Consider the following 26,858-nt stretch of genomic DNA (forward strand, 5'->3'; position numbering starts at 1 on the left):
ACAAAATTGTATATAAAAAAAAAGAGATACATAATCGCCTTGAGGATGTTCTCTGTTTATCTGTAACGTTAGCTTGTTTTCATCATTTTCCCTCTCTGGTATTATTATTATTGCATAATTTTTATTCTCTCATTCAGTATTTGCAGTCGTTGAGATTCTGCGGTGTTGTGTTTTTCCCTCTTCAGTGCCTGCGTGGACCGCGAGTCCCATGATGCCTTGCTGGCGGAGGTTGTGGGGCTGGAGGCGGCTCTGGGCAGCATCAGGCAGGACCTTCAGGGACTGACGGGGTGTCAGGACCGCTATGAGCGACTGGACCGCGTTCAGGAGACGGTGAGAGAGAAGACAACAGTCTCATGTTCATACTTCATTACCGTTTCCACTGAAGTTCATGCATTCTAAATGATGGAATCTGCAGTTGCCGATGCATGTGTAAACTACTGCAAAAATATCCCCCCCCCCCCCCCCCCTTTTTATACTTTTTGAGATTTGTTAGTTCATATAACACATGGGGAGGTTGCCAGCACAATTCCGTAGCAGCCTTCTGTAAAACAACAGGGGCCAGTTGCACCAAGTGGTCTTAACTATGCCTGGTCGTAACTCCTACGTCGGTCTTAGTTAAGACCAGTCTTTAGAGTGGATTTACGCCTGTTGCACCAACAGGGCTTACGTACATTACATTACATTACGTCATTTGGCAGACGCTTTTATCCAAAGCGCCTTACAATAACACATTTTTGTCAGCAATAGAGCAATCTACTATGGAGCACAGTCTATGATAACTACAACTTCTGAAGGAACAGTGGTACAAGTTTAGGTTAGTGGTACAAGTTTGGGTTAGTTTTTTTTTTTTTTTTTTTTTTTTAGAAAGAGAGAGAACGAAGTTAGATCAAGAAGGGCCCAGATGGAGCCAAGGTGAGTCTTTAGTCTTTTCCGAAAGATCGGCAGTGATTCAGCTGTCCTGACCGAAGGTGGAAGCTCGTTCCACCATTGAGGTGCCAGGGACGAGAAGAGTCGAGATCGGGATGAGCGACTTTTGAGCCCCCACTTTTGAGCTTACGTCTGGTCTTAACTACGCCGATCGTAGCAATGCATGTGAATTGCCGGAGAATGCCCCCTGATTGGCACAATGCCTCGCGACCTGCTTGGAGCATCACTGTGCCACTACGCTCTATCAGCCACTACTGTATGTGCATCACTACACCCACCCTCCTCCCACCCTCCCTCGCTCCGGGGGAAAATGGCGGCGATTGAGTGCCAGACAGTCTGAATGAAATTGAATGTAACGTTCCCAATTCTATGTATTAAATTCTAAAAAACGACCCTCAACATTTGGGAAGGCTAAGCCACACAACTAGTCCTTTATAATCGAACGTCATGCTTCGAAGGCGACTTTACGACGATGAGGACGGTGAGGACTCAATCACAGCAGATCTCCGCTGATAGACTACCACAGGCACAGGCACCTTACGCCTCCTCCTGACCAGGCGTAATATTTACGACCGGTCTTAGTGAGAAAAAGGCTTACGCCCCGTTGGTGCAACCGGCGTAGCTGTTAGGTCGTAAAGTTACGACCGGCGTAGCTTAAAGGAACACTCCGCCCATTTTCAACCAGCTTTGTATCATTAGAACATCAGTAGTATATCAGAAAACTGTAAACGGTTTTGAAGTCTGTCATTTAATTTGACAGTTATTGAGTGTTAAAGTGTGGACCCGTGACATCACTGGTCCACACTAACTCAAATTATAACTCATTAACTCAAATCAACTCTCAATAACTGTCAAGCTATTCATCATTCATCTAGTTTGACAGTTATTGAGAGTTGATTTGAGTTGATGAGTTATTCATTTGAGTTAGTGTGGACCAGTGATGTCACTGGTCCACACTTTAACACTCAATAACTGTCAAATTAAATGACAGACTTCAAAACCGTTTACAGTTTTCTGATATACTACTGATGTTCTAATGATACAAAGCTGGTTGAAAATGGGCGGAGTGTTCCTTTAAGACCAGTTGTAAGACCACTTGGTGCAACTGGCCCCAGAAGTCAACAGAAGGGACATGTTCTTTAGTGTTCCAAATAAAAGAAAGGGGGAACAAAAAGTCACACTGAAAGACCAATAAATGCAGCACTATTTGTTGCAAATCAATCAGCTGTAGTTAAGATTTGCACTAAATGATGGTGTAAATAATATATAGTAGGTATTTTTGGAACTGTGAAGAACTGGTCCCCACTAACTTCAGTTGTTTTGGAGAGGACTGCTATGGAGTTGTGCTGGCAACCTCCCTGTGTGTTATCTGGACAAACTTGAGGGTGAGTAGATGGTGGGTGAACTGTTCCAGTGAGAACTGTGATTGTGATGTTGGTTTAAAGCACAGATTCAGTGTGCCCATCACACAGTAATGTATCACACTGGGCCCATCACACAGTAACAACCCCGTTTTTCATCTTACTTCAACTTCCCCATGGCAGTGATTTTAAGTCTCATCTCATCATTTGTGTCTCCTCTGTCAGATTCCGGCCCAGGTTTCGGCTCAGGTTCGCGAGGAGCTGCGCTCTTTGTTCTACAGCAACCAGCTGACGGCGGTCGGCGAGGCGCCCAGAGACCCAGCCACCGTGCCGGACTCACTGCTGCAGTGGCTGTCGGCACGCTACGTCAGCAGGGCCGACCTCCACGCCGCGCTGGCCTCTCTGGAGCTCGCCATCCTGCAGAATGTCAGCCAGCAGCTGGAGCAGCACAGCGGAGAGAAGACTCCCTGCATGCAGACGCTGGACGAGACTGTAGTGCACGCCACCATGACCCAGGAGGTAGGAGGAGTGGAGAGGGCGTCGGGTGTTGATTCTGGGTTCAAGGCTCTCACCTTTAGGGGATAGTTTGCTGTTTTGATCCTGAAATTGGTCTCCCCCTTAAATGGTGCAAATTTGGTGACAAAATAATTATTTGGTATGGTGGAGGGAAAGCAAAGCTCTCGATCTACCGGTCGATCTCCGTTCCTACCCTTACCTATCGTCATGACCGAAAGAACAAGATCACGGATACAAGCGGCCGAAATGGGTTTTCTCAGGAGGGTGGCTGGCATCTCCCTTAGGGGCAAGGTGAGAAGCTCAGTCATCTGTGAGGAGCTCAGAGTAGAGCCGCTGCTCCTTCGCATAGAAAGGAGCCAGTTGAGGTGGTTCGGGCATCTGGTAAGGATGCCACCTGGGCGCCTCCCTAGGGGGGTGTTCCAGGCACAGCCAGCTGGGAGGAGACCACAGGGCAGAGCGAGGGCTAGGTGGAGAGATTATATCTCCATGCTGGCCTGGGAGCACCTCGAGATCACCCAGTCAGAGCTGGCTAATGTGGCCAAGGAAAGGGAAGTTTGGGGTCCCCTGCTGGAACTGCTACCTCCATGACCCGATATAGACCCTTTCAACTTGACAACATAAACATTCTAAATTGACCCTAGCTTATTTCCTGTTGCAGTGTTTGCTATTACAATAGCTGGCAGGAAATCAACTAGGGTCTAAAATGTCCCTTAGCAAAAGGAACATTTTACTTCTCTGCACTCGTCAGTGTCATTCAAATAATTTCCTTCTAAATGTTTGAAACTCAGCCTCTTTGTCTGTTCTCTCTTCCAGGAAGTCCATCAGATAGTGAAAAACGCTCTGCACCTCTACTCCCAGGACCGGACTGGCCTGGCAGACTACGCTCTGGAGTCTGGAGGTCAGACAAACACAACTCCCCATTGGATTATTTTTTTTACTACTATAGAGTGTTGCGTTATCAGCTGGACCGGTCGGTCTGGCTGGTCGATTCCACACCAACCATTACCATACGGTCTGACTGATGTTTGGCTACTGGTGATTGTCCAGTGAGAACAGTCTTGATGTTTTTGTTTATATGTTTGTTTGTGTGTGTTCATGCAGGCGGCAGCATCCTGAGCACTCGCTGCTCAGAGACCTACAAGACCAAAGTAGCCCTGTTGAGTCTGTTTGGCGTTCCACTCTTGTATTTCTCCCAGTCGCCTCGAGCCGTCATCCAGGTAACAGTCTGCTGTCAGTCTGTCACATATCATATGTTCATAACATAACATTTCATACCAACAGGAGCTGATGGAGCTGATATTTATAGTAAGAGAAATAAGATACATTTGTCTGACTAAGAGCTAGCATTAGCGTGTAGCCACGGACTCAGGACCCAACATGGCGGCACCTAGCGCGAGACTACACAGAGTGACGTAACTGCAGGGCATCTATAGACTGTTTTCTCTGAATTGTGTTGCTAGGGACCTGTTTGAAACCTAGTTTGTTTCCTGTCAGTTATTGTACCAGCAAAAACTGCAACAGGAAGTAAGCTGGGGCAATTGAGAATGTTTATGTTGTCGAATTGAAACGGTCTATATAGAAATAAAATAATATTTTACCTGGGCACTTCACACAGACTACCCGAAGTAAAGACACCGGAGCACTCTTTATATAGAAAATATAGAAAATTGGGTTGGATAATAGAGGAAAGGACGTAGGAGGAGAAAAGTTCTGTCAATGATGTTGCAGTTCCTACTGGCCACCACTAGAGGCTGATGGAGATCATAGTTTAGCAAAAGGATCATTCCTGACAGTTTTTTTTGTGAGGTTTCCAATCAGTTTTCACCAGAACGCTGATGATATGCTGAACCTTTTTTAAGGAAGTTGTTGTCACGTTTCATTAGGCCCCGCCTCCTGTTAATCATAACCCAGTCAAGCCAACCGACAAACCAAAGGAAGGTACTTCCTTCCTCCAATATTCGGGGTAAAATGAGTCACACCTTAAAATTGCTACTTGTTACTCGGAGTCAGCTTTTGTTTCCGAGAGTTCCTTTTGAATTTTAATATTGAGCGTTCTCCTACCGAGCTTCCTATGTCGATCAGGGAAGCTACTTCAGTTTACAATTTTCAAATCTATCATTTACCTTAGCACTGCTGGCTTGAGCTTGACATGGTCCTTTCTCTTACCCTAGCATTCTGTCAGTCTCTTGTCTGTCTGTCTTACCCTAGCTTTCCTTTCTCCAACCCTGATGGAGGTTTTTCCTGTGTTAACTTTTGTTTTTGTGATCTTCATTGTATTATCCATTATTCACTGTTCATTGTCTTTTAATTGATTATTTATTGTTCTCTTGTTTATTGTAAAGTGTATTGAGACACCTTGTTGTGATTTTGCACTGAAAATAAAATGTTGATTCATTGCAAAACTACTGTAAGATGAAGGGAAAACTGAAAATATCTTAACACGATAACATGATAAAAGCACTAGAAACAGTAAGGCAGGGATACTCAACTTGCTTTTGCAAAATGACAGGAGGCCACCCCCTACCTTGTCCCACAACCTATAATAAGTAGTATTTTGCCGTGACGTCTTTGGCTTATTTGTACCGTTAACTGTTTGCAGAATAAAAATACAAAAGATTTCTGAATAATTCCCTTCCAGCCGGACGTCCACCCAGGAAACTGCTGGGCCTTCGGAGGCTCCAAAGGCTCCCTGGTGATCCGGCTCTCTATGAGGATCGTCCCCAGCGCCTTCTCTCTGGAGCACCTCCCCAAAGCCCTGGCACCCAGCGGCACACTCCGCAGCGCACCAAGGGACTTCAGCGTCTATGTACGACACACACACACACACACACACACACACACACACACACACTAAAGCTTGCCCTAACTGTGTTGTTTGGATATTGTATTTTTCTGTTAGTTAGATGTGTGCTGTGTCACTCTGTGTTCTGCTGGTAGGGGCTGGATGATGTGTGTTGTGTCACTCTGTGTTCTGCTGGTAGGGTCTGGATGATGAGAGCCAGGAGAACGGGACGCTCTTGGGCAGCTACACCTATGAGGAGGATGGAGAAGCACTGCAGACCTACACAGTCTCTGTAAGTAGACTCTAAAGCAGTGTTTCTCAACTGGTGGGTCGCGACCCAAAAGTGGGTCACAGGGTTGTTTTGAGTGGGTCGCGGATGTGTGCATGACAAGAAAAAAAACTTCTACTCCTTGAGTGTCCGCGGCCAACATTACTGTATTTCAGAGTCTGTCGCGGGCTCATTTTTAAAGCCAGAGTTAAGATACTGTTACCAAATGGAACTAGAAGCTGTCAGGCATCCATCGGTACCAACATGTCATGCGACTGTGATGACACGTCAGAGGGAGGTGGGTGGCTGCCCCTATCACATCGCCAAGAGTGTGAGATTTGAGTTTTTGGGGGTCTTCAATTTGCTGAAAGTGGAGTTAGGAACTTACTACCTCAAAAATTACACTTGCTGTGGCCGAAACTCTACACTATACCTCAAATCAGAGACAACAGATTTTTTAGACCCTGGCCTTCCAGATAGTCCAGGTGATGTGAAAATGATGTTCACTTTTTCATAAAAGCATGGAACCTGGAAGGTTTGAAGATTTATTCTTGAGGTAAAAAGGGAAGTATTCAGTTTTACGCTGCTGGAGCAGGCTTAAGCATATGTGAGAATCCCAGTTCGACCGAAGTAAAACTATATTATATTGGAAAAATGGCCAGCTCTAGATGGGACCGGTGAACAGTGTTGCCAGATGGCAAATGTTGAATTATCGTACCAGAGGGTCAAAATTATCGCTTTTGGAGTGAAATTATCGTACGCCCCCTCCCCAGCAAAGTCGGGGGTACTGCGGCTGATCACAGGCTACTTTTTGGACTTGGCATGATCTTTCAACACTGTGATCTCAGCCTGCGTTGCAACAACAACAAAACACCCTGCACGTATTGGCTGCAAATATGTTGTTTGAAGAGATGATTGTATAAACAGATAGAGTGATAGACGTAGGATTCGTCTAAGTGTCACAAAATGATGAAATTATCGTACATTTGGGGGATTTTGGGATTATTGATCGTACATCGTAGAGGTCGAAATTATCGTACAAATACGATAATTATCGTACGTCTGGCAACGCTGCCGGTGAATGACACTGAACGTTTTGTTTGTCCCCTGGCAGGAGAGCGAGAGAGCATTCCAGTTCATGGAGCTGCAGGTTCTCTCCAACTGGGGCAATGAGGAGTACACCTGTGTGTACCGCTTCAGAGTTCACGGAGAGCCCCGAGACCACTGAGGAGTACACCTGTGTGTACTGCTTCAGAGTTCACGGAGACCACTGAGGGGGGCTGCCACACTAACTTATTTTCATTGATCAAAACTCTGTTCCAAGCGTTGACCTGGTCATATTTTATCTAATTGTTTCATTTATTTGTGTATATTTGTTTTGTATGTGATTTTCAATTTGTAAAATGTTCAAATAAAGATGTGAGATTTGAGTTTTTGGGGGTCTTCAATTTGCTGAAAGTGGAGTTAGGAACTTACTACCTCAGAAATTACACTTGCTGTGGCCGAAACTCTACACTATACCTCAAATCAGAGACAACAGATTTTTTAGTCCCTGGCCTTCCAGATAGTCCAGGTGATGTGAAAATGATGTTCACTTTTTTATAAAAGCATGGAACCTGGGACAGTTTAGGGCTCTGAACATTTTCAGAAAGGGAGCCATCACAAAAATGCTTTGTGGTGGCAGGTTTATTTTCTGCCATAACCGAATTATGCATTTTATATCTCCAGTCCTGAACCACATAACACAGAAAAGGTGATGTCTACCCGCATGTTTTGATACAATGAAACTATATATTATAACAAACTGTTCAGGTTAATGGTGACATGACATTGTGGGAAGGAAATCACAGTATCTGAGAAGTCCATTTGCCAGCCTATAATTAGTCTATTGTGAACCTGGAAATGTTGAGTACCCTAATGTTTGTTAGAAATGTACAGTATGGGTTAGGGCTGTCACTTTTTCCCAAAATAAAGTTTGAACGAACTTTAATTGCCCAAAATTCGTTTGAATATATTCGAAGTTTTTTGGTTAATTAAAAAAAAAAAAAAAAAAAATTCAGGCCAGGCCACCGGGCATCAGCCCGACGTGTTAGCTTGGACGCTCACAGTCACAACACTGCCTCACAAACTTGGCTGCATCCAACTCGAGACAACTTTTCAGACCCTGGAGACAATCTTTCTCAGAAGAGACTAACGCGACAAATCTGGAGACTTTTTCTGACATGGGATTAACATTACCAGCAAGCAGCAGTTGGTTAATTTTGGTTCAATAAAAATAAAAAAATAAAAAAAAAATCGAACAGGTCAATTATACATTCGAACATGCCCTCCTCCCCCACATTCGAAGTTGAATTCAAATTTCGAATGAAAAGTGACAGCCCTAGTATGGGTCCAGCATTTAGGAACTGCCAGATGCTGACTTGCATATGTTGGGTTATGTAATCAACTGTAGTATCTGTGTGCCAGCCTTTCTGCCTTCATGCATCCAAAGGAGGAAGATCAAGCTTCTCTTTCTTACAATAGTTTTGATTTTATTCAACAGTTTAAAAACATGATTGAAAATTAAATCAGCATATAAATGAACACACCAACTGTCAAATAATCCGTGGGCGTCATCTTGTCTCTTGTAAGCCACAGTCAAAATTGACCAGCGGGAGCCAAATCCATCTAAAATCTTCCCCGAGGCGATTGGTCGAGCCAAAACAGTGAAATCATGATTTCAGCAACTGTGCCCAAATAACTCCACAGCCAAATACGTGTAAGATGCGTTTGTTGTCTCCTAAACAATGATTTGATAGCTTATAACGGGTTTACTGCAAAACAACCCAGCTGTACGCCAGCCAGAAAACAGTCTGTGCGAGCTACATAAGAGTCCAGCTGAATGTTACCCAATGGGTCAAATAAATGTCACTCTTGCCCTAAAACACGCACGCGCGCACAAACACACACACACACCGTTTTCTCCATGTAAGAAGATGAAATCATTAAAAAGGCAGCAGTTCTAGTTGATTGATCTAAGAGTTCCTGAATCTAAAAACAGACAGAAGGCTTAGCCTAGCAGTAAATCTAGCATCTTCCAGGATATTAACCCTTTTTTGTTGTTTGTCTTGTCAAAGGCACACAAACTACCACAAAAGTATAGTAATAATCTGTGCAAAAAAGCTGGGTTTACATTGTTTCCTCAGTGAAAGAAAAAAAAAAAAAAATGATAATAGTCTCATGGAGGTGCAGGTTCTCTCCAACCGGGGGGGCCACCAGCAGCACACCTGCGTGTACCGCTTCAGAGTGCGCGCAGACCACCGCACTTCCATGTTGTTTTCAACTGTTCCAACACAATATTTTGTCTTTAATTATTTATGTATATTTGTGTTTTGTATGTGATTTTCAATTTGTAAAATGTTCTAATAAAGATGTCAGATTTGAGTTTTTTGGGGTCTTCAATTTGCTGAAAGTGGAGAGGCTTTAGAAGGGGTGGTGACCACAACCCCACAACCCCCCTTGCCACCAACACACACACATCTCTCTCTCTCTCACACATACAGTAGGGTTGCCAACACTACATCCCAGGAAAACGGTACAGAAAGTAAAAAATAATAATAGTAATAGTCTAATAGGCCTATGATGCCCATTTGTTACACGATGACACACCCACTGCATCAAACGCTTTTCTCTCTTACACACGTGGGCTCTCATTCTCACTCCCCCTCAGTACCGTGGACAGCACCTGTGCTCTCCCCCCAAAATGGAAAAACAGGATCTATGAAAATTTGCACTTGACTACATGTACATGGACAACACGCAAAATGACACTATTCAACTCCTTCACGTTGTCAGACTCGGCACACCTGTGACCTGTGACCTTCACGTTGTCAGACTCGGCACACCTGTGTCCTTCACGTTGTCAGACTCGGCACACCTGTGTCCTTCACGTTGTCAGACTCGGCACACCTGTGACCTGTGTCCTTCACGTTGTCAGACTCGGCACACCTGTGACCTGTGACCTTCACGTTGTCAGACTCAGCACACCTGTGACCTGTGTCCTTCACGTTGTCAGACTCGGCACACCTGTGACCTGTGACCTTCACGTTGTCAAGACTCGGCACACCTGTGTCCTTCACGTTGTCAGACTCGGCACACCTGTGTCCTTCACGTTGTCAGACTCGGCACACCTGTGTCCTTCACGTTGTCAGACTCGGCACACCTGTGTCCTTCACGTTGTCAGACTCGGCACACCTGTGTCCTTCACGTTGTCAGACTCGGCACACCTGTGTCCTTCACGTTGTCAGACTCGGCACACCTGTGTCCTTCACGTTGTCAGACTCGGCACACCTGTGACCTGTGTCCTTCACGTTGTCAGACTCGGCACACCTGTGACCTGTGTCCTTCACGTTGTCAGACTCGGCACACCTGTGACCTGTGTCCTTGACGTTGTCAGACTCGGCACACCTGTGACCTGTGTCGCAGCCAAAATCAATCGCTACATTTTCAGTGTTTCCGTTATCCAGCAAAAGAGCACCGCAGGAACGAGTCAGGAAGTAGCATGTTGGATCTTCAGGGGGAAAGTGAATGTTTTAGAATGGGGATTTCACTTAAATGCATGAAATAAGGTCTGTGCTCAACAAAAGTTTATGGGAGTGGTAATTTGTGTTCAGTAGGATCATCTTCACAAACGTTTGACTTTTGAAATGTAAATGTCTTTTTTTAACATGATTTTCATAAAACGCTTCAAAAGTCATAAAAATAATTCACGTTTGTGAAGATTATCCTGCTGAACACAAATTACCACTCCCATAAACTTTTGTTAACCAGACCTTATTCACGAGGGTCACGCCCCCGTGTTACCTCCGGCTTGGTCGGGCGTCCATACAGGCACGATCGGCTGTGTCTGCGGGTGGGAAGCCAGATTAGGGTTGTGTGTCCTGGTCGCTGCACTAGCACCTCCTCTGGTGGGTCAGGGCAGAAGGGAACTGGTGGGAATAGCGTGGTCCTACCGGTGAAGCTCCCCACACAGTCCGGTGAAAAGAAGCGGTTGGCAACTGCGCATGTGTGGGAGGAAGCATGGTGCTAGTCCACGGCACTCCCCAGATTGGCAGAGGGTGGAGCAGCGACCGGGGCAGCAGGGGGGGGGAATTGGCCAAGTACAATTGGGGAGAAAATTGGGGGGGGGGGGGGGGGTAAAATTGATGTGTAGGTTATATAACCTACCTTATGTGATTAACAAAGAACTGTTACATTCACGACGATAACGTTAATTAAAAGCAGACTACAGTTGGACAAGCTCTGAGAACTGAAAGCACTTGCCAGTGATGTGAGCATTACATCCACTATTTTTATAACTCCTTTCATGCAAATTCCCTTTACACGGGACAAGTGACGTCCTGTACGGGATGAACCACTTTTGACCCAAATACGGGGTGTCCCGGCTAATGCGGGACAGTTGGTAACCCTAATGACACACATCTCTCTCTCTCTCTCTCTCACTCACACGCGCACACACACACACGCGGCCTGGTCGCCATTTCTCTCTATCTCTCCACCTCTCCATACATCGTATTCAGAGTAGAGATATGCTTTACAACCAACGCAAACTCCTCAGGGCAGAGGCACTCTGATACATCCCATGTGACCTGCTTTTACTTGGGTTGGGTGGAGAGGGGTGGGCGTTGGATGAACCCTCAGAGAGAACTAGTCCCATCTGGGCAGCATCCAAGATGAAACAGTATGAACATTTCATATCACAATTATAGTGACCAAAATTCTCGCGGGTATCAGTATTACCGCGGTAATGTTAACATTTCAAAAAGTACTGATACACACACTGAAATCATTTCACCAAGGCTGCACACCTGCATCTGGGAGACTGTTGCTAACTTTGGTTGATGATGAACAGGATTTACCGTGTTTTTGAAAGCACTGTTATCACGGTAACACGGTTTTAATGAGAATTAAAAATTGAAACAGTAATACTAACCGTCAGGAATTTTATCTCACAGTTTATCATTAACCCGGTAATGTGAATCATCGTTTCATCCCTAGATCCACTGTGTCTATAGACGGACCTTTGAGAGAGTCACCCCCCCCCCCCCCCCAAAAAAAACAAACAAAAGGAAAATGACACTCTTTTTAACGGTAGCTGAAAAGAAAGCAGCACTCTTTGAGTTCCTCCCTTATGTTTTTGCTCGTTAAGTGTTTTTGTACCTCCACAGTTCCACTTTAAACCCATTTAAACCCCAGAGGGTGTTCTTTAAAAAGCATAAATTATCCAGCAGTGGGGAGGCGCCTCTGGTCCTTGGGTGTTCCACCGCACCTCGCTCCCCCCCTCCCCGGGTCAGTCGGAGGGGGCGGTGGTGGTGGTGGTGGTGGTGGTGGAGGTGTCGGTTGGTGATGCGGTGGGCGAAGGCAGGGGTGCGGGGGGGGCCTGCGGGTTGACGATGACCTGGATGACAAAGTCCTTCTGGATCTTGGTGTCCTGGAGCCGGGTCTTGTCCGTCAGCAGCTTGCCGGAGAAGAACCAGCGCTGGTGGGTGGAGTCGATGTCCTCCTGCACCTGGAGCTGCTTCTTCAGCTGACCGATGGTGTCGGCCATGCTGGCGCTGAGGCGCAGGTCCTTCCCCGTGGACAGACGGACCTGCAGAGGACAAGTGGAGGAATTAACTGGTGCTGCCTGCCTGGACGACCAGCAGGGGCCACTATAAACACCCGGCAAGCAGCTACTTGTTTGTGGCAAATACGGTAATTAAACAAGGCTCCCCTGCTTCTTGAGATGAAATCCACATCAATATACAAGTCAGGGTTTTGCTATTGCAAGAATAGAACAACAAACTACTCAAAACTAATGCTTATAAATGAAATACCATACATAACTATAAAAAGAAACTAGGGATGGGCATCGAATTTCGAATTTTCGAATAAACGTTATTATCAAGGTCGACTTTTATTATTGAAAGTCGAAATTAATTTTTTTTTTTTTTTTTTTTTTTTTTGTGAAATGTTGCATTGTCTCCCCTGATTCTAAGTATAGTCGAATCACTTGGTTTGAGCAAGTAAAACAATTTTTACAAGCATTTTAAGCAAGGTTTATGGAAAAATTAATGGCGGATGAAATCCCATGAAGAGGGAGAGGGGGTGACTTTGGCACCCCTTTGGCACTCAGACCTGAGCCTACTAAATATTTAATGAACCACTCATTGTCAAAACTGTTTTTTATTTTCGAAAATGTCAATGGCTGAGTTTCCCAACAAAGAAGCTTCTTAAGAGTTAAGAAGCTTCTTAAGGAGTTAAGAAGCATCTTAAGGAGTTAAGAAGGCTCCAAAGAAGTGTTTCCCAAACGCCTTCTTAACAGTCGAGAAAAATAAAAAAAATAGAAGGCTCTTAAGAAGCATCTTAACTGGAGCGGCTCACTTGATGGCACTCTGAGCCCAGCAGTGGGCCACGACTCAGTGGTTGAGAAACACTGTTAACACCTAATCATGGTCATGTTAAACTTTATTAAACATTATTTATTTCAGACATGGACTGCAGTTCAAATTGCTTTATATACACAGCATACAACAAAACAGAGAAACACTACAGAATTTAAGCGACCTTGGGTTCTGTGAAAGGTGCTATATAAATCCACAACATTATAAAAGGAATCCATTCTGATTAGAGGAATATAGCCTACGGTAAAACATTTAAAACACAAGTAACCATACATACAGGGGAGATTTTCAAGTGTTCCCTAATTTTAAACACTAAAGGGTGCATGAAAGAAAGGAAAAAGGGAAAAACACAAGAGGAACAGTGGACACAAGTATCTCCTTTTGCCTGACGCGGCTGGATCTGCCAGTGTTTTGTCATTAAGAAGGTGTTAAGAAGGCTCCAGACCCTTCTTACAAAACCTTCTTAACGAAAGATCATCTTAGCGCTAAGAAGCTTTTGGGAAACGCAGCCTTCTTAACGGAGGATAATTGGAAGATAATTTTAGGCTAAGAAGCAATCGGGAAACGCGTTGGCTTCGTTGGCTTCTTACGGGAGCCTTAAGAAGGGTCAAAGAAGCTTCTTAGCGCTAAGAAGCTTTTGGGAAACGCATGCCTTCGTAAAGAAGCAATTGGGAAACGCGTTTGCTTCTTAAGGGGGCCTTAAGAAGGGTTGAATTAGCTTCTTAGCGCAAAGAAGCTTTTGGGAAACCCAGCCAATGTCATGTAACATGTTCTTTACTTCAGTGGTGCAATGCTTGTTTGAGCTAAAAATCCACAGCAGAAGCTTTTTCTATTAATTAATAAAGCCTTCGATTTAGAATCAGGGGAGACAATGCAACATTTCACTCACACAAAAAAACTAAAAAAAACTAAAATAAAATAAAAAATGTAAAAAAAAAAAAAAAATTAATTTTTTTTTTTTTTACATTTTTTTTTTTATTTTCGAATTTCGATTAAAAGTCGACTTTGGCCAGCGAATTTCGAATAGTGTTTTTGCTAGAAATGCCCATCCCTAAAAGAAACTAGAACGACCGTGGATATATGCCTCCACCAACAAGTACCAACAAGTCGACATCCCATTTTTCCTCCATGCCCTGAAGAAGGCCGAGAGGCCGAAACGTTGGCATTTTGTGACATGGCCAAATAAATTGGTGAAATTGAGAGCTCCTTTGTCCTGAAGTTTTGTGAGTGCTACCTTGTGCCATTGGTACTTTGCTTCAAAGTCGACATCCCTGTCTGTCCAGACTTTGACATTTGAGCCAAATGTGAAGAAATTCCGTCAAGGCCTTACTGAGATATCGCGTTAACAAGCTAGAAAATGGTGATCATGAGGTCACAGTGACGTTGAACTTTGACCACCAAAATGTAATCAGTTCATCCTCGAGTCCAAGTGGACGTTTTGAGCCAAATGTGACGAAATTCCGTCAAGACGTTCCTGTGATGAACGTTCACGAACGACGGACGGACAACCCAAAACCATAATGCCTCCGGCTCATACACATGTACGTGTGTGTGTGTATATGTATGTGTATATATATATATATATATATATATATATATATATATATATATATATATATACATATATATATACACACACACACATGTATATACAGTATAAAATGGCCATTACTAGTTCCCAGACCCCAAAGTGATTCAGACTAAGGAAGACCTTACCACCAGCATCCAGAAAACCTAGAGTATTTATTAGTTATCAAAATGATATTGGACTCATTTTCTGTCAATCAAGAAAGAAAAGCAGAATGTCAGGGGCGGGGCCAGCACCTTGAGTGTGAACTCCTTCTTGGCAGCAGTGGGGGGTTGGGGGCTGTCACTCGGGTCTTCGTCGCTGCGCTCTGAGATCAGGTTGAGGGGCGGGGCCAGGCAGTAGACGGGCAGCTGGTAGCGGTTGCCCAGCTCGTCGTAACACTCTGTCAGAGTACCTGGAGGGTTGAGTGGGGACGTTAATGTCCCGTCACAATTTAAATGCTGTTTACATGCTTTCTCATCCTGGCAACACCACACATCTCAGGGGAAACACTCAATAGTTCTATTGTTTTGGCATGAAAATAGTCAAATTTAAAAAAATATTGAGTATCGACCAAAAATACCAGCCATCTGTGACTAGTCTAAAAATATCTGTATCATTGGCATCAGCTTTTAAAAGCCCACGCTGGTCGAACCCTACAGTATGTACAAGTAAATGTAACCAGGTTCAGCAAGTTCTGTGAACCATGTGTGTTTTATATTCCAAGTCTGTGTGCCTTTGTGGAGATTTCTGTGTGACATGATTTGGATTTTGTGTGATGTTACAAAGCAGTCATATTTTACTTCTACAGATATTTTTATGCAATTCCCACAAACTTTTCAAGACCTCGAAATGATCACCTGACCTATAGTTCACCTAGACCTGTGTAAACTATACAGAATGTGCTGTCTGTCTGTGTGTGTGTGTGTGTGTGTGTGTGTGTGTGTGTGTGTGTGTGTGTGTGTGTGTGTGTGTGTGTGTGTGTGGTTCGGAGGGTTACTTTAAAAACTTGATCCGTTAGTATTACTAGTTACCCGTTTGTTTTTTATCAGTAACGTAATCCAAGTATCACAATATTAACACATTCACTGCCAGACGTTTTTTTTTTACTGTAGTTAGCTTCTGCCAGAGGGGTTTTTTGAGGATTCTGGCTCATCTTTCAAGACCCGAGGATTCTTTTCTGCTAAGATTTTGTGAACACACAATATCTCAAAAGAACTAATAGTATGTGTGCTTTCTCTGTCTAAAAGAGTTAGTTTGTAGAGTTAGTAGTTATGTAAGCATTAGCAGTTGAATACAGCATGGTTTCAGCGTCAGAAAAATTATTCCGAGATAAACAGCTTTTTGTGAAATTCGATAGAACAGTCACTTTAACCATTCATTTTTGGCATCAGTAAGACGTCAGACATCTAAACAATAGTTTTGAACAGTAATTTCCTCCATAACAGCAGGAAACCCCCCTCTGCTTCCAACTCCTCCCTCCGTGGGCGTTCTTCTTGGCTGCAGCGGCCGTCACAAGCTTGTCACCAGTCTCACTGCTTTGCTGCTGCTGCTGCCTGTCTGCGCGGCCGCTGTTTGAGGAAGTCTGGATGGACTCGCTCGCTTCTTGGAGTTTTGGTTGAGAGAAGCTTTTGCGATTCTGGTCATATTTATGCTGCGTGTTTCAAAGTGTGTTCCACCTGTAATCTATTATGCAAATTTGCAATCCCGCATCGCCAGCAATCAGCGCGAAAACGAAAGCGTTTTCCCCCATCCATTTTCATGAGAATGGCTGCTTTTTGCTTGCCTTCCTCTAGTCAGGAGGGCACTGTCGCCACTTAGTGGGTCATTGGAATGGGTTGTAAACGTTCGGTGGCTCCAATAATTATATAAGAGATGTAAAAGGGTTAGATGCACATCCCACGGTCAAAAAAAAAAAAATCATTTTTTTGACGTATTAATACGTCATTGGCAGTCAACCGTTGGATTATTTTTGACGTATTAATACGTCATTGGCAGTGAACGTGTTAAGATAATGTAACTGATTACCTTACTTACTTTTTGATTACTTTTGAACACATTTTTAAACTGAGTGGGTTCTTATTAACATCTAAACTTCTGTAATGTGGAAAAAGTATCAAATATGTGTGTGTGTGTGTGTGTGTGTGTGTGTGTGTGTGTGTGTGTGTGTGTGTGTGGTCCTCACTTTCTCACACACCTTCAAAGGGCTGTTTGAAGGTTAAGACTTGGGTTTAAGGGTTAGGTATGTTAGAATTGGGTCTATGTTAGGGTAAGAGTTAGGTATTTCGATGTGATGGTTAAGGTTAGGGGCTAGGGAATGTATTATTTCAATACATTTTTATTTTTGGCCAGAGTGAAATGTTTTATGGTCTCTCCTGATTCTAAATATAACTGAATTGCTTGGTTTAACCAAGTACAATTCTTTTTATAGGCATTTTACAAAATGGAGATGGGAATGGCGGATGAAATCCGTTGGTTCATATGTTGAACGCGGGAGAGGCAGGGCGTGACTTAGTCAGGTCAGTGGCGTGTGTGTGTGCGTGCAGCATGCGTGTGTGTGCGTGCAGCATGCGTGTGTGTGTGTGTGTGTGCGTGCAGCATGCGTGTGTGTGTTGTGTGTCCTCACCGTGCGGCAGTGTGATACTGGCTCCGTCCACGATGGCCTGGGCGAGCTCATGGTCGTTGCACTCCAGGGCGACAGCGGCGGCCTTCAGGGCGTCCCAGATCTCCTTGCGGCCCTCGAAGGCTGGCGCCGTGTCCCAGAACTCGTCCCGCTTGCTCCGCAGCTGGCCCTCCGTCATCGGGTAGTCGCTCTTCCACTTGGGGCGCTCCTTCTTCAAAGGCTCGTTACGTCCTGAGGAGAGCGAAAAGAGACCCACTACTTAGCCACTTGTGCTGTCTTTACGGTCATCAAGTCGTTATGGCGTCATGACTCTGGTGTGATTATCCTTCAGTCCAGCTTGTTTAGGCCTAGTGGAAATGAGCCATCAATAGGGCTTCAGGTGGCATCAAATAACCTCACGAGACGCCTGAAGATGTGAGTGTCTAAGTTCAAAGTGTGGTGCAGTTTGTGACTGATGTCTCTCTCCCCCAAACACAGACACATGCGGCTCAAACAGCTCGCGAACAGCTGATGCGAAAAACACCGAAAATGTAACCGCTTTCAAAAACTTTAATGATGGACTCAATTGACGGATTGATGATTAATACAAGTGAGGTCATTTTTTTTACGTGTGTCAATTTCAGACGGGGAAAAAAACTGACTTGGTGTGCAAAGACCTTTACTGTCTGTTATTTACTGACACACAGCAGAGACTTACTGTCTGTTATTTACTGACACACAGCAGAGACTTACTGTCTGTTATTTACTGACACACAGCAGAGACTGAATGTCCTCATCAGGCCTGAGTGACGTTGAAAAGCCAGCATGTATGGTGACAGAGCCAACCTAAACCCTGCTGTGAAAATAATGATTTGCATGGCAGGAGACCAGGACAGGAAGGACCGGAAAACAACACGCAAGTACAGATATAGCCTACTGTATGGAGGGGCTCAAAAACAGCAGCACACACACACACACACACACACACACACACACACACACACAGGAAGAGTGCAAAGGAGAGAGCGACTGAACAGGGAAGCAGAGAGCATGTTGGGTCTCACAATGTCATTGTCACATTGTCACAATGCTTTAGGCCTGCTGCTACACCTCCATCCTAGGGGAAGCACTGGAGAGCAGGCTGTGAAGAGGTTCATTCTGTGGCAACAAAGGTACTAAACAGGCCGACGCTCAGGTGTCCAGAGGCCTGAGAGGCAGAGGTGCCAGTGCCCAGCGGTGGCTGTCACACAGACCTTTCAGCTTCAAACTGGGCCAACTGGGGCGAGAGGAGCCAGGGAAAATGAAGAGGAGCAGCAAAAAGAGAGATGTTAGCATGCATCCAAGAGGTTGTCTTTCCTTCAAACAAATTATTTATAGTGCGGGCGGCCTGAGAGGAGTCATTGGGAGGATGTGGGGCGGTGTAGGATTTGCACTGGGAGCAGAGTGAAGCCAGGTGAAGCCATGCAAGGGGCTTCCTCACTGCACACAGCCGAGGGAGCAGTGGAGATGTGCTAGAGACACAGCTGAGGGAGCAGTGGAGATGTGCTAGAGACACAGCTGAGGGAGCAGTGGAGATGTGCTAGAGACACAGCTGAGGGAGCAGTGGAGATGTGGTAGAGACACAGCTGAGGGAGCAGTGGAGATGTGCTAGAGACACAGCTGAGGGAGCAGTGGAGATGTGCTAGAGACACAGCCGAGGGAGCAGTGGAGATGTGCTAGAGACACAGCTGAGGGAGCAGTGGAGATGTGCTAGAGACACAGCTGAGGGAGCAGTGGAGATGTGCTAGAGACAGCAGAGGGGGCAGTGGAGATGTACTAGAGACACAGCCGAGGGAGCAGTGGAGATGTGCTAGAGACACAGCTGAGGGAGCAGTGGAGATGTGCTAGAGACAGCAGAGGGGGCAGTGGAGATGTGCTAGAGACAGCAGAGGGGGCAGTGGAGATGTGCTAGAGACACAGCTGAGGGAGCAGTGGAGATGTGCTAGAGACACAGCCGAGGGAGCAGTGGAGATGTGCTAGAGACACAGCTGAGGGAGCAGTGGAGATGTGCTAGAGACACAGCTGAGGGAGCAGTGGAGATGTGCTAGAGACAGCAGTGGAGATGTGCTAGAGACACAGCCGAGGGAGCAGTGGAGATGTGCTAGAGAGTGCATTCAGTCCCTGGACCTCGTCCTCTCGCATGGCGCTCTGTACGAGGACGCGACAGGCAGAGTGCATCCAGTCCCGGGCCGGTGGAAGAGCCAGGCGCCGGAGACTGAGTGGGACATGATGTGACTTGTTCTTTCTGATGAAAGCGTGGCCCTCGCAGGGAGGACCTGTTGATACCCATCAGGGAGGGAAATTTCCAGGCAGCAACCGGCAACAGCAGGAATATCTTGGCTGAAACAGTTTACCCCACAGAGCACCAGTCACTTTAGCAGCCAGGCAGCAGAAGCACTTGGAGCTCCTCCTGTTCACTTCCACAAATACCGATGGTTGACAAAAGGTTGAATATTTGTCTTGTCAGTTCTGTGATGCACCAGCGACTCTGGCCTGCCCTGTACACAATACATACAAAAAAGTTAATTTCCTTCACTGCAAAATAGGGTTGGGTGGGTAAAAGAAAAGATAGATTTTCCGATTCAAACCGATCTTCATTTGAAAAGATCCTATATCGATTCCTAAAATCCCCCGATCCATTTTAATATTATGCCTATATCCATCAAAGAAAGCACCCGCGCTACATGACTGCTCTCACTGACTGTAGAGTTGCACAACTTGTTTTGACTGCAGTAATGTGTTCGTCATGTTAAATAAAAAATACATTAATGTACCGGTAACTGCTTCATGGTGAATTCGTAATGTAAACGGTAATATTTTTTATAATGCACCAGGTTAGAGAGTTCCTTGTACAATTTACAGCATTAGTTCTCTGATAAGTTCTTTCATATCCAAGCAGAATTGGTATTGTAACTGAAATATCCCTATCCGTATTGATATTATTAATTGAATCAAATCAGAAATTGAATCAGGAGTTGGGAATCGATTCAGAAAATCAGTGGTGATACCCAGCCCTAATGCAAAAGGCAGGATGGGATTGACACACCAACTGAACACAAAAGCTGTTGGGTATAGGAACTTGCCATGCACACGGCAGGACAGAAGCAGCAAGCCAGTGAGTCACAGAGACTTATATTGCCCAACAGTCAAGAGAAGTTTTACACAATACAATGCTGCAGACACACTGACTCACAGCTGGAGTGCTGAGCTGAACCTTATCCCAGAGCTACTCTGTGTGTCACTCCAGAGTGCTGAACCTTATCCCAGAGCTACTCTGACCACCGAGCAGTTTCTCAAGAGCCTGAGCAGCGTTTCCCACAGGATTTTGAGTTGTTGTGGTGGGTGGACCGCAGGGACCACAGGAACCCCTTAATTATAGACTATCCAATGCAAATCATTAATAATTGCAATTCCAAATGGTTTGAAGTGATTTCATTTTTAATTAGCGCTATTAAACCACAATCATCCATTGTTATAAAGCCTGTTTTGTATACCAAAGCTTGAGTCCTATACGCTTAAAAAAACATAAAATAAAAGGATTTTCCAGTAATAATCTCACACACGACACACCAGATGACATAGCCTATCTGAGCGCATGACAGGTGATGATCATCGGGTGCGTTCGTAAATGTCACTCCGAGTGCCCAGAGCGCACTCTGGCAGACGGGCAATCTGGGCACAAACTGGGCTGCTCGTAAATTGGGAGCGCTGTTGGAATACAGCATTCGGTTATTCAGAGTGCTACACCCTCTGAGTAGTCTGGATGGAAAAACTTCGCTCCGAGACTTCCGGGTATGGGGGCGGAACGTAGGAATCAAAGTGCTGTACTCCAGGAAAATATTCCGCTCAATTCTTGCGTTCCGTTCAGACGTAATGTTATGGAACCGGCAAGTTTCTTCAAGTACTTCTTTGAATACTTTGTTTGGTATGTCCATGCTTCTTATATTTTCTCTAACTCGTAGCGACTGGCGAGGTTATGCTGCCTACTGCTGCATTTCTATGGGGGAACGAAAACAGTGCGGACCAGAACACAGGACCAGAACACGGGGCGGGACACATCCTGCCTGTAGTAATGCGTACCAGGTTCTTCCCGAGAAGAAGAGCCTGGTGACGCAAGGTTATCTCGGAGTGGCAGAGCGCACACAGAGGAAGAGAAGAGAAGAGAAGGGAGGAGATGGGCTGAGAGCAGATAGTGAGCAGTTTGTATGTGTAGCAGTTAGCTACCTGCTAGCCAGTAGCATGTGTTTCTAAAACGAATGACCCGTTCATTAATTCATACAAAGAGAGCATGCTCTGCCGCACTCTCATTAGTGTAGAGCGGCAGATTGGATTTAGGAACGCACCCGATGATCATCACCTGTCATGCTCTCAGATATGTCATAACATTAGTCAAGTCCGTTTAACGTTACGAATAGTGAGCGCTATTATTGAATCACAAACGTGTTATATAACAGTTGTTTTGTCAATCAAATCTATTTCAAACCTCGGCGTACTGTAGCCTCATTGCATCCATAAGAATGAGGGCTATGCAGTCGACATTAACATGATATGCCAACCGGCGCATCGCACAAAATGAAAACATTGGGGCAGTGTCTGAGTGTGATGACGTAACGTTGTCACTTGTCAGTCAGTTCGCCTGTAGAGTTCACAAAGGAGGGAGGGGCCTCTGAGCTGAGCTCTGCTGCTCGTTTCCAGAGATTTAAAGTGACGATGTCTTTAATTGAAACAAAAAGCCGACAGCCGACACTGATGCGAGGGGGAGAATCAAATTAAAAAATCCATCAACATCTGTTGTAGCGGTCAAAATCCCGTTGTGGCGGTGCGCCATAAATGTATCAATGAAATGAAACGATAACTGGTTTTAATTATAAGCATGAAAAAATTCCTTATGTTAACCCTACCGTTTCAAATTTTCATTATCGTTAAAACCGTGGTACCATGATTATCTTGTTACTAGGGATGCACCGATTGCCATTTTCTTGGCCGATTCCGATTTCCGATTTTTGAATAGTCTGACTTGCCGATACCGATTTTTGCCGATTCCGATTTTTTTTTCTAAAAACAACAATTGACAGCTTACACAAACGTTTTTGTAACTTTGTTTAAAAATTAAGATTCATAGAACAATTCTTACATCTAATGGGGATCCAAATAAACAAATAAACAATTCTTATCATTTGCATGAAGTAGGACCTTCTCACTCAAACACATCTCAAAATAAAAGTGTTCCAGGTTAGGCTACTGGACAGAGCTTTTTTGTGCAAATACAATGAATACAAAAATTAAATTAAATCCAATAGCCTATATCCCACAGCTATCATGCATTTACTTTTCCAAAAGAAAACAGGTGCAACAGAACATCAAAATGATCCATGGACAAGGAGTTTATAGCCTGGCTCCAGACCAGTCCTCTTGAGTAGAGGGGAAATGAGTTTATGAGTTACAGTAACGATCTTCAGTCTGAATATCAGGCGGAGTTTACACACAGTCCGAAGTTTGGTATGCGTATTTTTATCTGCCATCCGAAAAAATATCGTCACGCACAGAAAACGTTGCACACTTGTGAGTCCGATGCATTTTTATTATTATGTCCGTCGTTCTCATGTCGTTCTATTTGCAATACGAAACAAATAGTCTCTCCTGTATCCACGTCACGTTACAACACATGACTTGACAGGCTGAGGCAGCAGCGCTGATGTGGAATGGAAAAGCAGGTCGGGGAATGGTTATACTGGACAAAATGCTCGCGTTCACCTCGCCAAGCCGGCTGTGCGCGGTGGCGGGTTGCTGGAGCACCGCTTCCCGGGGAGAGAGAGCAGAGAGAGAGGGGCCAGTGAGGTGAAGCGAGCCGCTCTGACTTGACTCCAGCCGAGCGGCCACACGGCCGCACCTCTGTCTCCACGGCTTATTTTCGACTTGCATGTGTGACAAACTGCGAGCTTTGTCTACTTCACTGACGGTGAAAAAAATCCACAACGAGGAAGGTATGCTGGCGTGTGTGGTGTGGTGGCTGGGTGCCTGTCTCGGTGCTTTGGGGTGCGCGCACGTCATGTGAAAATCGGCTCACAGAATCGGCTATTTAGAGTGACCGGAACAGATCACCGATCGAGGCCGATCACGTGAAAATCGGCCATTTCCGGTCACGTGCCGATCGATCGGTGCATCCCTACTTGTTACCGCGATTACATCGCTTTGAAAAACATGGTGAACCCGTCATCAACCAAATTTGGCAACCATAGATGCAGACCCGCAGCCTTGGAGAAATGATTTCAGCGAGTCCTTTTTGGGTCTGAGTTTTCAATATAAAATTTGGTGAAATGATTTCCGTGAGTGTATTACCGGTAGTACTTTTTGAATATTTTCAGCACATTTTAACAGTACCGTGATAATACTGATAACTGTGATAATTGTGGTCACTATAATCGTGATATGAAATTTTCATATTGTTTAATCTCTAATGTATGTGTGTGTGTGCGCATTATATAATATAATATAATATCTTCTTGGTTGGTTAGTGTTTGGTAGACGATGTGACACTCTTACCTGCGCCACAGCCAAAAGTGTACCAGTACTTAATTGATACTTGGAGGCTCATGGCAATTTGCCATTCTTAAGGACAAGCTAGACTTACTTCCGATGTTGTTGCTATGCAACGCTGGGGTTACGGGGCTCACTCTCTTATGGTAATATTCAGGCTATGAAACCGAAGCTCAGACCACGTCTGTGTCTTGTTTATTTACAAAATTCACGACTCTGCACTCATTGTTTTGAATGGTGGGTTACCCCCAGTTCCAGGTCCCTTCCTGCCCCCCTTGCTTGTCAGATGAACCTTAAGAATCCTGAGCAAGTGTAAGCTCACATTAGAGCCTCTAACTGCTTCTCTGTAGCTCACAGTAACCATTTTCAAACCATCATGTCTAGGGCTGAACAATTCATCACATTTTTTATTGAAATCGCAATATGGCCTACTGCAATTTTCAAATAGCACTGCAGGACGCACAATATTTGTTTAAGGCAAAGTGTGTGTCAAAATACCATTTTAAATTAAATATTGTCATGCTACAGAGTGAGATATCCTGGCCTACACATCATATTCTACAGACTTGCTACATCTTTGTCTGGTATACAGATCCACGCAAATAGCACACAATAATAATTTTTAATGTGTTTCAATGACAATGAGAATGATAATAACGCAAATCATATCAAAATTGTGCATTGCAGTAAAAATAAAACACAATTACGGTAGATATGTTTTCAAAATTGTTCAGCCCTAATCAATTATGTGACAAAAGTTTTCATCAGCATCACTGTCTGAGAGTGGCAACTATGTAGAGATTCAGTATGTCTGCCAACTCAGCTGTGTGGCGCCTGCGTCGTTCAGTTTGCTCTCCTTGTAAATATAACATTTACTCTGGCTAAGTGCTTAAGCAGCAATCCAAATTCCATCTGTCATTATCAAAGCCAAGTGTAAAAGAGCGAAACGTGGCAGTCGGCCAGTGTTTATCTTCAGAAGAATGTTATCGTCGGGGAAGGTAAAGAGGTAATGGATGTGACCTGTAGTTCCCTGGCTGGAATAATGATATCAGGTAAAGTAACCTCCATGGAAATTATTGGGTGAGAAAGTGTCTTGCTAATGCCCTGTTCCAAATTGTATTTGGAACTAACAATCTCCCGGTTAAAAGTTCAGGGTCTGTGACGTCACCTGACCGCGGATTTCCTACGCCGATCTCAGGGGAGCCTCACCAGCCCCGATCTCAAAATCCAAGATGCGCTTCAACAGTACCGTAGTTAAAGTTTTAGTAAATACTGTTTATTAGCACGTCTGTCTTATTTGTGTCTCTATACATGTAGATCAGTCACACACACACAAACACACACACACACACACACACACACACACACACACACACGTACGGTCTAACTTCTATCTGTGGACATGTTACAGTGGTTATATGCGCAAAATACCACGAAATGGGTTGTTATCATCTGTTATTGCCAACAATGGCTAGCGCTAACCCTGGCTGTTTTCCAGACTATTTTAATGGAACGCTGCCAACTCGGGCGTGACATCACTCAACTGGGATAGCCCTAGTTCCCAATACTAATGGAATGTGCCATAGGTGTAGGTGAGTTTAGTGCTGCGAGTCAGTGGTTGTTGGGTGAACTGACTGGGTCTAAAAGAGAATGCAATGTACTGATGGATAGTTACTGCTTGGGGGGGGGGGGGGGTGACTAGCACTTTTTCCTCTTGTTTCCATTGAATTCGCCAATGTCTCTCTCAACCATGACACATGCAAGACGATTTTGCAATGCCACCAACGTGAGGAGGCATGAGGAGAGCAGGGACTGCTGGTGTTAAAAGGAAAATTGAGTTGTTTTGTCATTGTTAAGTTAATGTGAAGAACCCCACCCCCCACCACAAAACCATCCTCACCTCCACGTGTCCTGTGCCCCCTGCCACCGGTCCTGGACGCACCGTGGCCCTGTGTGTCTTCCCGTTCTCTCCCGACACATCCTCCCATGGTTAGCTGGCTGCAGGCTGTCTCCAGGCGGCTCACTAGCTGAACAGGGGCCCCATCATCACAGAAGCCACAGACGACTGGCTAGCCGCTAGATCCTAGGAGAATGGGGTGCAGATCCAGGCCAGGGTGCACGTCTGACAAACTCAGTGGCAGCGAGGAAACCGCCGAGGTGTCGGTGCTTACAGGGCTAGAGATGACACTCAGTGCCACTCAGTGGTGGTTACTAGGCTAACGTTTGCTACCGTGTCTATTAACGTAACTAACGTTAGTAAGTAGGGGTAAAATGCTATTAAGCCATCAACATGTCGACATGACACTTGTTTATTCTCAAAGCTAGGTGGTAACTAGCAGCAAGTTCATTGTCCAACTTGCCTCTGAAGCTGTAGTCGGAAATCTTGATGTCCAAAACAGAACCAAACTAGGAAGCGGAGTCTCCCTGCTAACAAGCTAACAGGGCCGGCTAGCTAGCTAACGATAGTAAACACAAACTTTTCTGTATTATCCCCCTTTCTTCCGAACGCGGCTGTGTCCGCGGTGGCTGCAGTCTCCCGCAGGCCTCAATGTGCCGCTCGGACCATTGGACGATGTGTGTCTTCTCTGTTTTGTTTCTTAAACCCCCCACTCACTTCCTTCTCTGTTGATGAGAAGTGGCTAGCTGTGGAGCATAGCTAGCACAAACCGACAACTTTTCACGCCTGCGTGCGCGTGCTCGAGGTGAGGTATCGGGTTCTCGCCCGCCGAGAAGAGCCTGGTGACGCGAGAGAAGCTCCCGCTGGAGGCAGTACAGAGCTATGTATGTAACTATATACACACACACACACACACACACACACACACACACACGTTGACT

General features: G+C 45.0%; 2 protein-coding genes across 2 annotated transcripts in view; one reads left to right on the forward strand and one right to left on the reverse strand.

Moving 5' to 3' along the window:
* The window catches only part of LOC310775616 (SUN domain-containing protein 1-like), a gene marked incomplete at its 5' end in the record, with an annotated part of 29,175 nt that extends 21,992 nt beyond the window's left edge, over window positions 1–7,183 (forward strand). Inside the window, 7 exons of the mRNA XM_083635777.1 lie at window positions 186–330; window positions 2,514–2,807; window positions 3,618–3,702; window positions 3,906–4,021; window positions 5,443–5,610; window positions 5,786–5,878; window positions 6,969–7,183. Of these exons, the coding sequence (XP_083491903.1) occupies window positions 186–330; window positions 2,514–2,807; window positions 3,618–3,702; window positions 3,906–4,021; window positions 5,443–5,610; window positions 5,786–5,878; window positions 6,969–7,082 (1,015 nt within the window). The 3' untranslated portion in view covers window positions 7,083–7,183. The remainder of the gene's footprint in view (window positions 1–185; window positions 331–2,513; window positions 2,808–3,617; window positions 3,703–3,905; window positions 4,022–5,442; window positions 5,611–5,785; window positions 5,879–6,968) is intronic.
* Window positions 7,184–8,374: 1,191 nt separating this feature from the next.
* ubtd1b (ubiquitin domain containing 1b) lies at window positions 8,375–26,656 on the reverse strand. The gene is made up of 4 exons (XM_083635624.1): window positions 25,921–26,656; window positions 17,469–17,696; window positions 15,100–15,257; window positions 8,375–12,482 (listed from the first exon to the last, which is right to left on the reverse strand). Exons 1-4 carry the CDS (start codon window positions 26,006–26,008, stop codon window positions 12,183–12,185), a joined length of 774 nt encoding a protein of 257 aa, XP_083491750.1. The 5' UTR covers window positions 26,009–26,656; the 3' UTR covers window positions 8,375–12,182.
* Window positions 26,657–26,858: the final 202 nt, after the last annotated feature.

The sequence above is a fragment of the Poromitra crassiceps genome (assembly GCF_964638095.1).
Source record: "Poromitra crassiceps genome assembly, chromosome: 4".
Lineage (NCBI taxonomy): Eukaryota > Metazoa > Chordata > Actinopteri > Beryciformes > Melamphaidae > Poromitra > Poromitra crassiceps.

Coding starts and splice junctions, on each gene's coding strand:
- ubtd1b (XM_083635624.1), bottom strand. CDS start 26,008: ATGGGAGGATGTGTCGGGAGAGAACGGGAAGACACACAGGGCCACGGT. Junction 17,697..25,920: donor GGGGCACAGGACACGTGGAG/GTGAGGATGGTT, acceptor CGCTCTCCTCAG/GACGTAACGAGCCTTTGAAG. Junction 12,483..15,099: donor AGAAGGAGTTCACACTCAAG/GTGCTGGCCCCG, acceptor TGTCCTCTGCAG/GTCCGTCTGTCCACGGGGAA.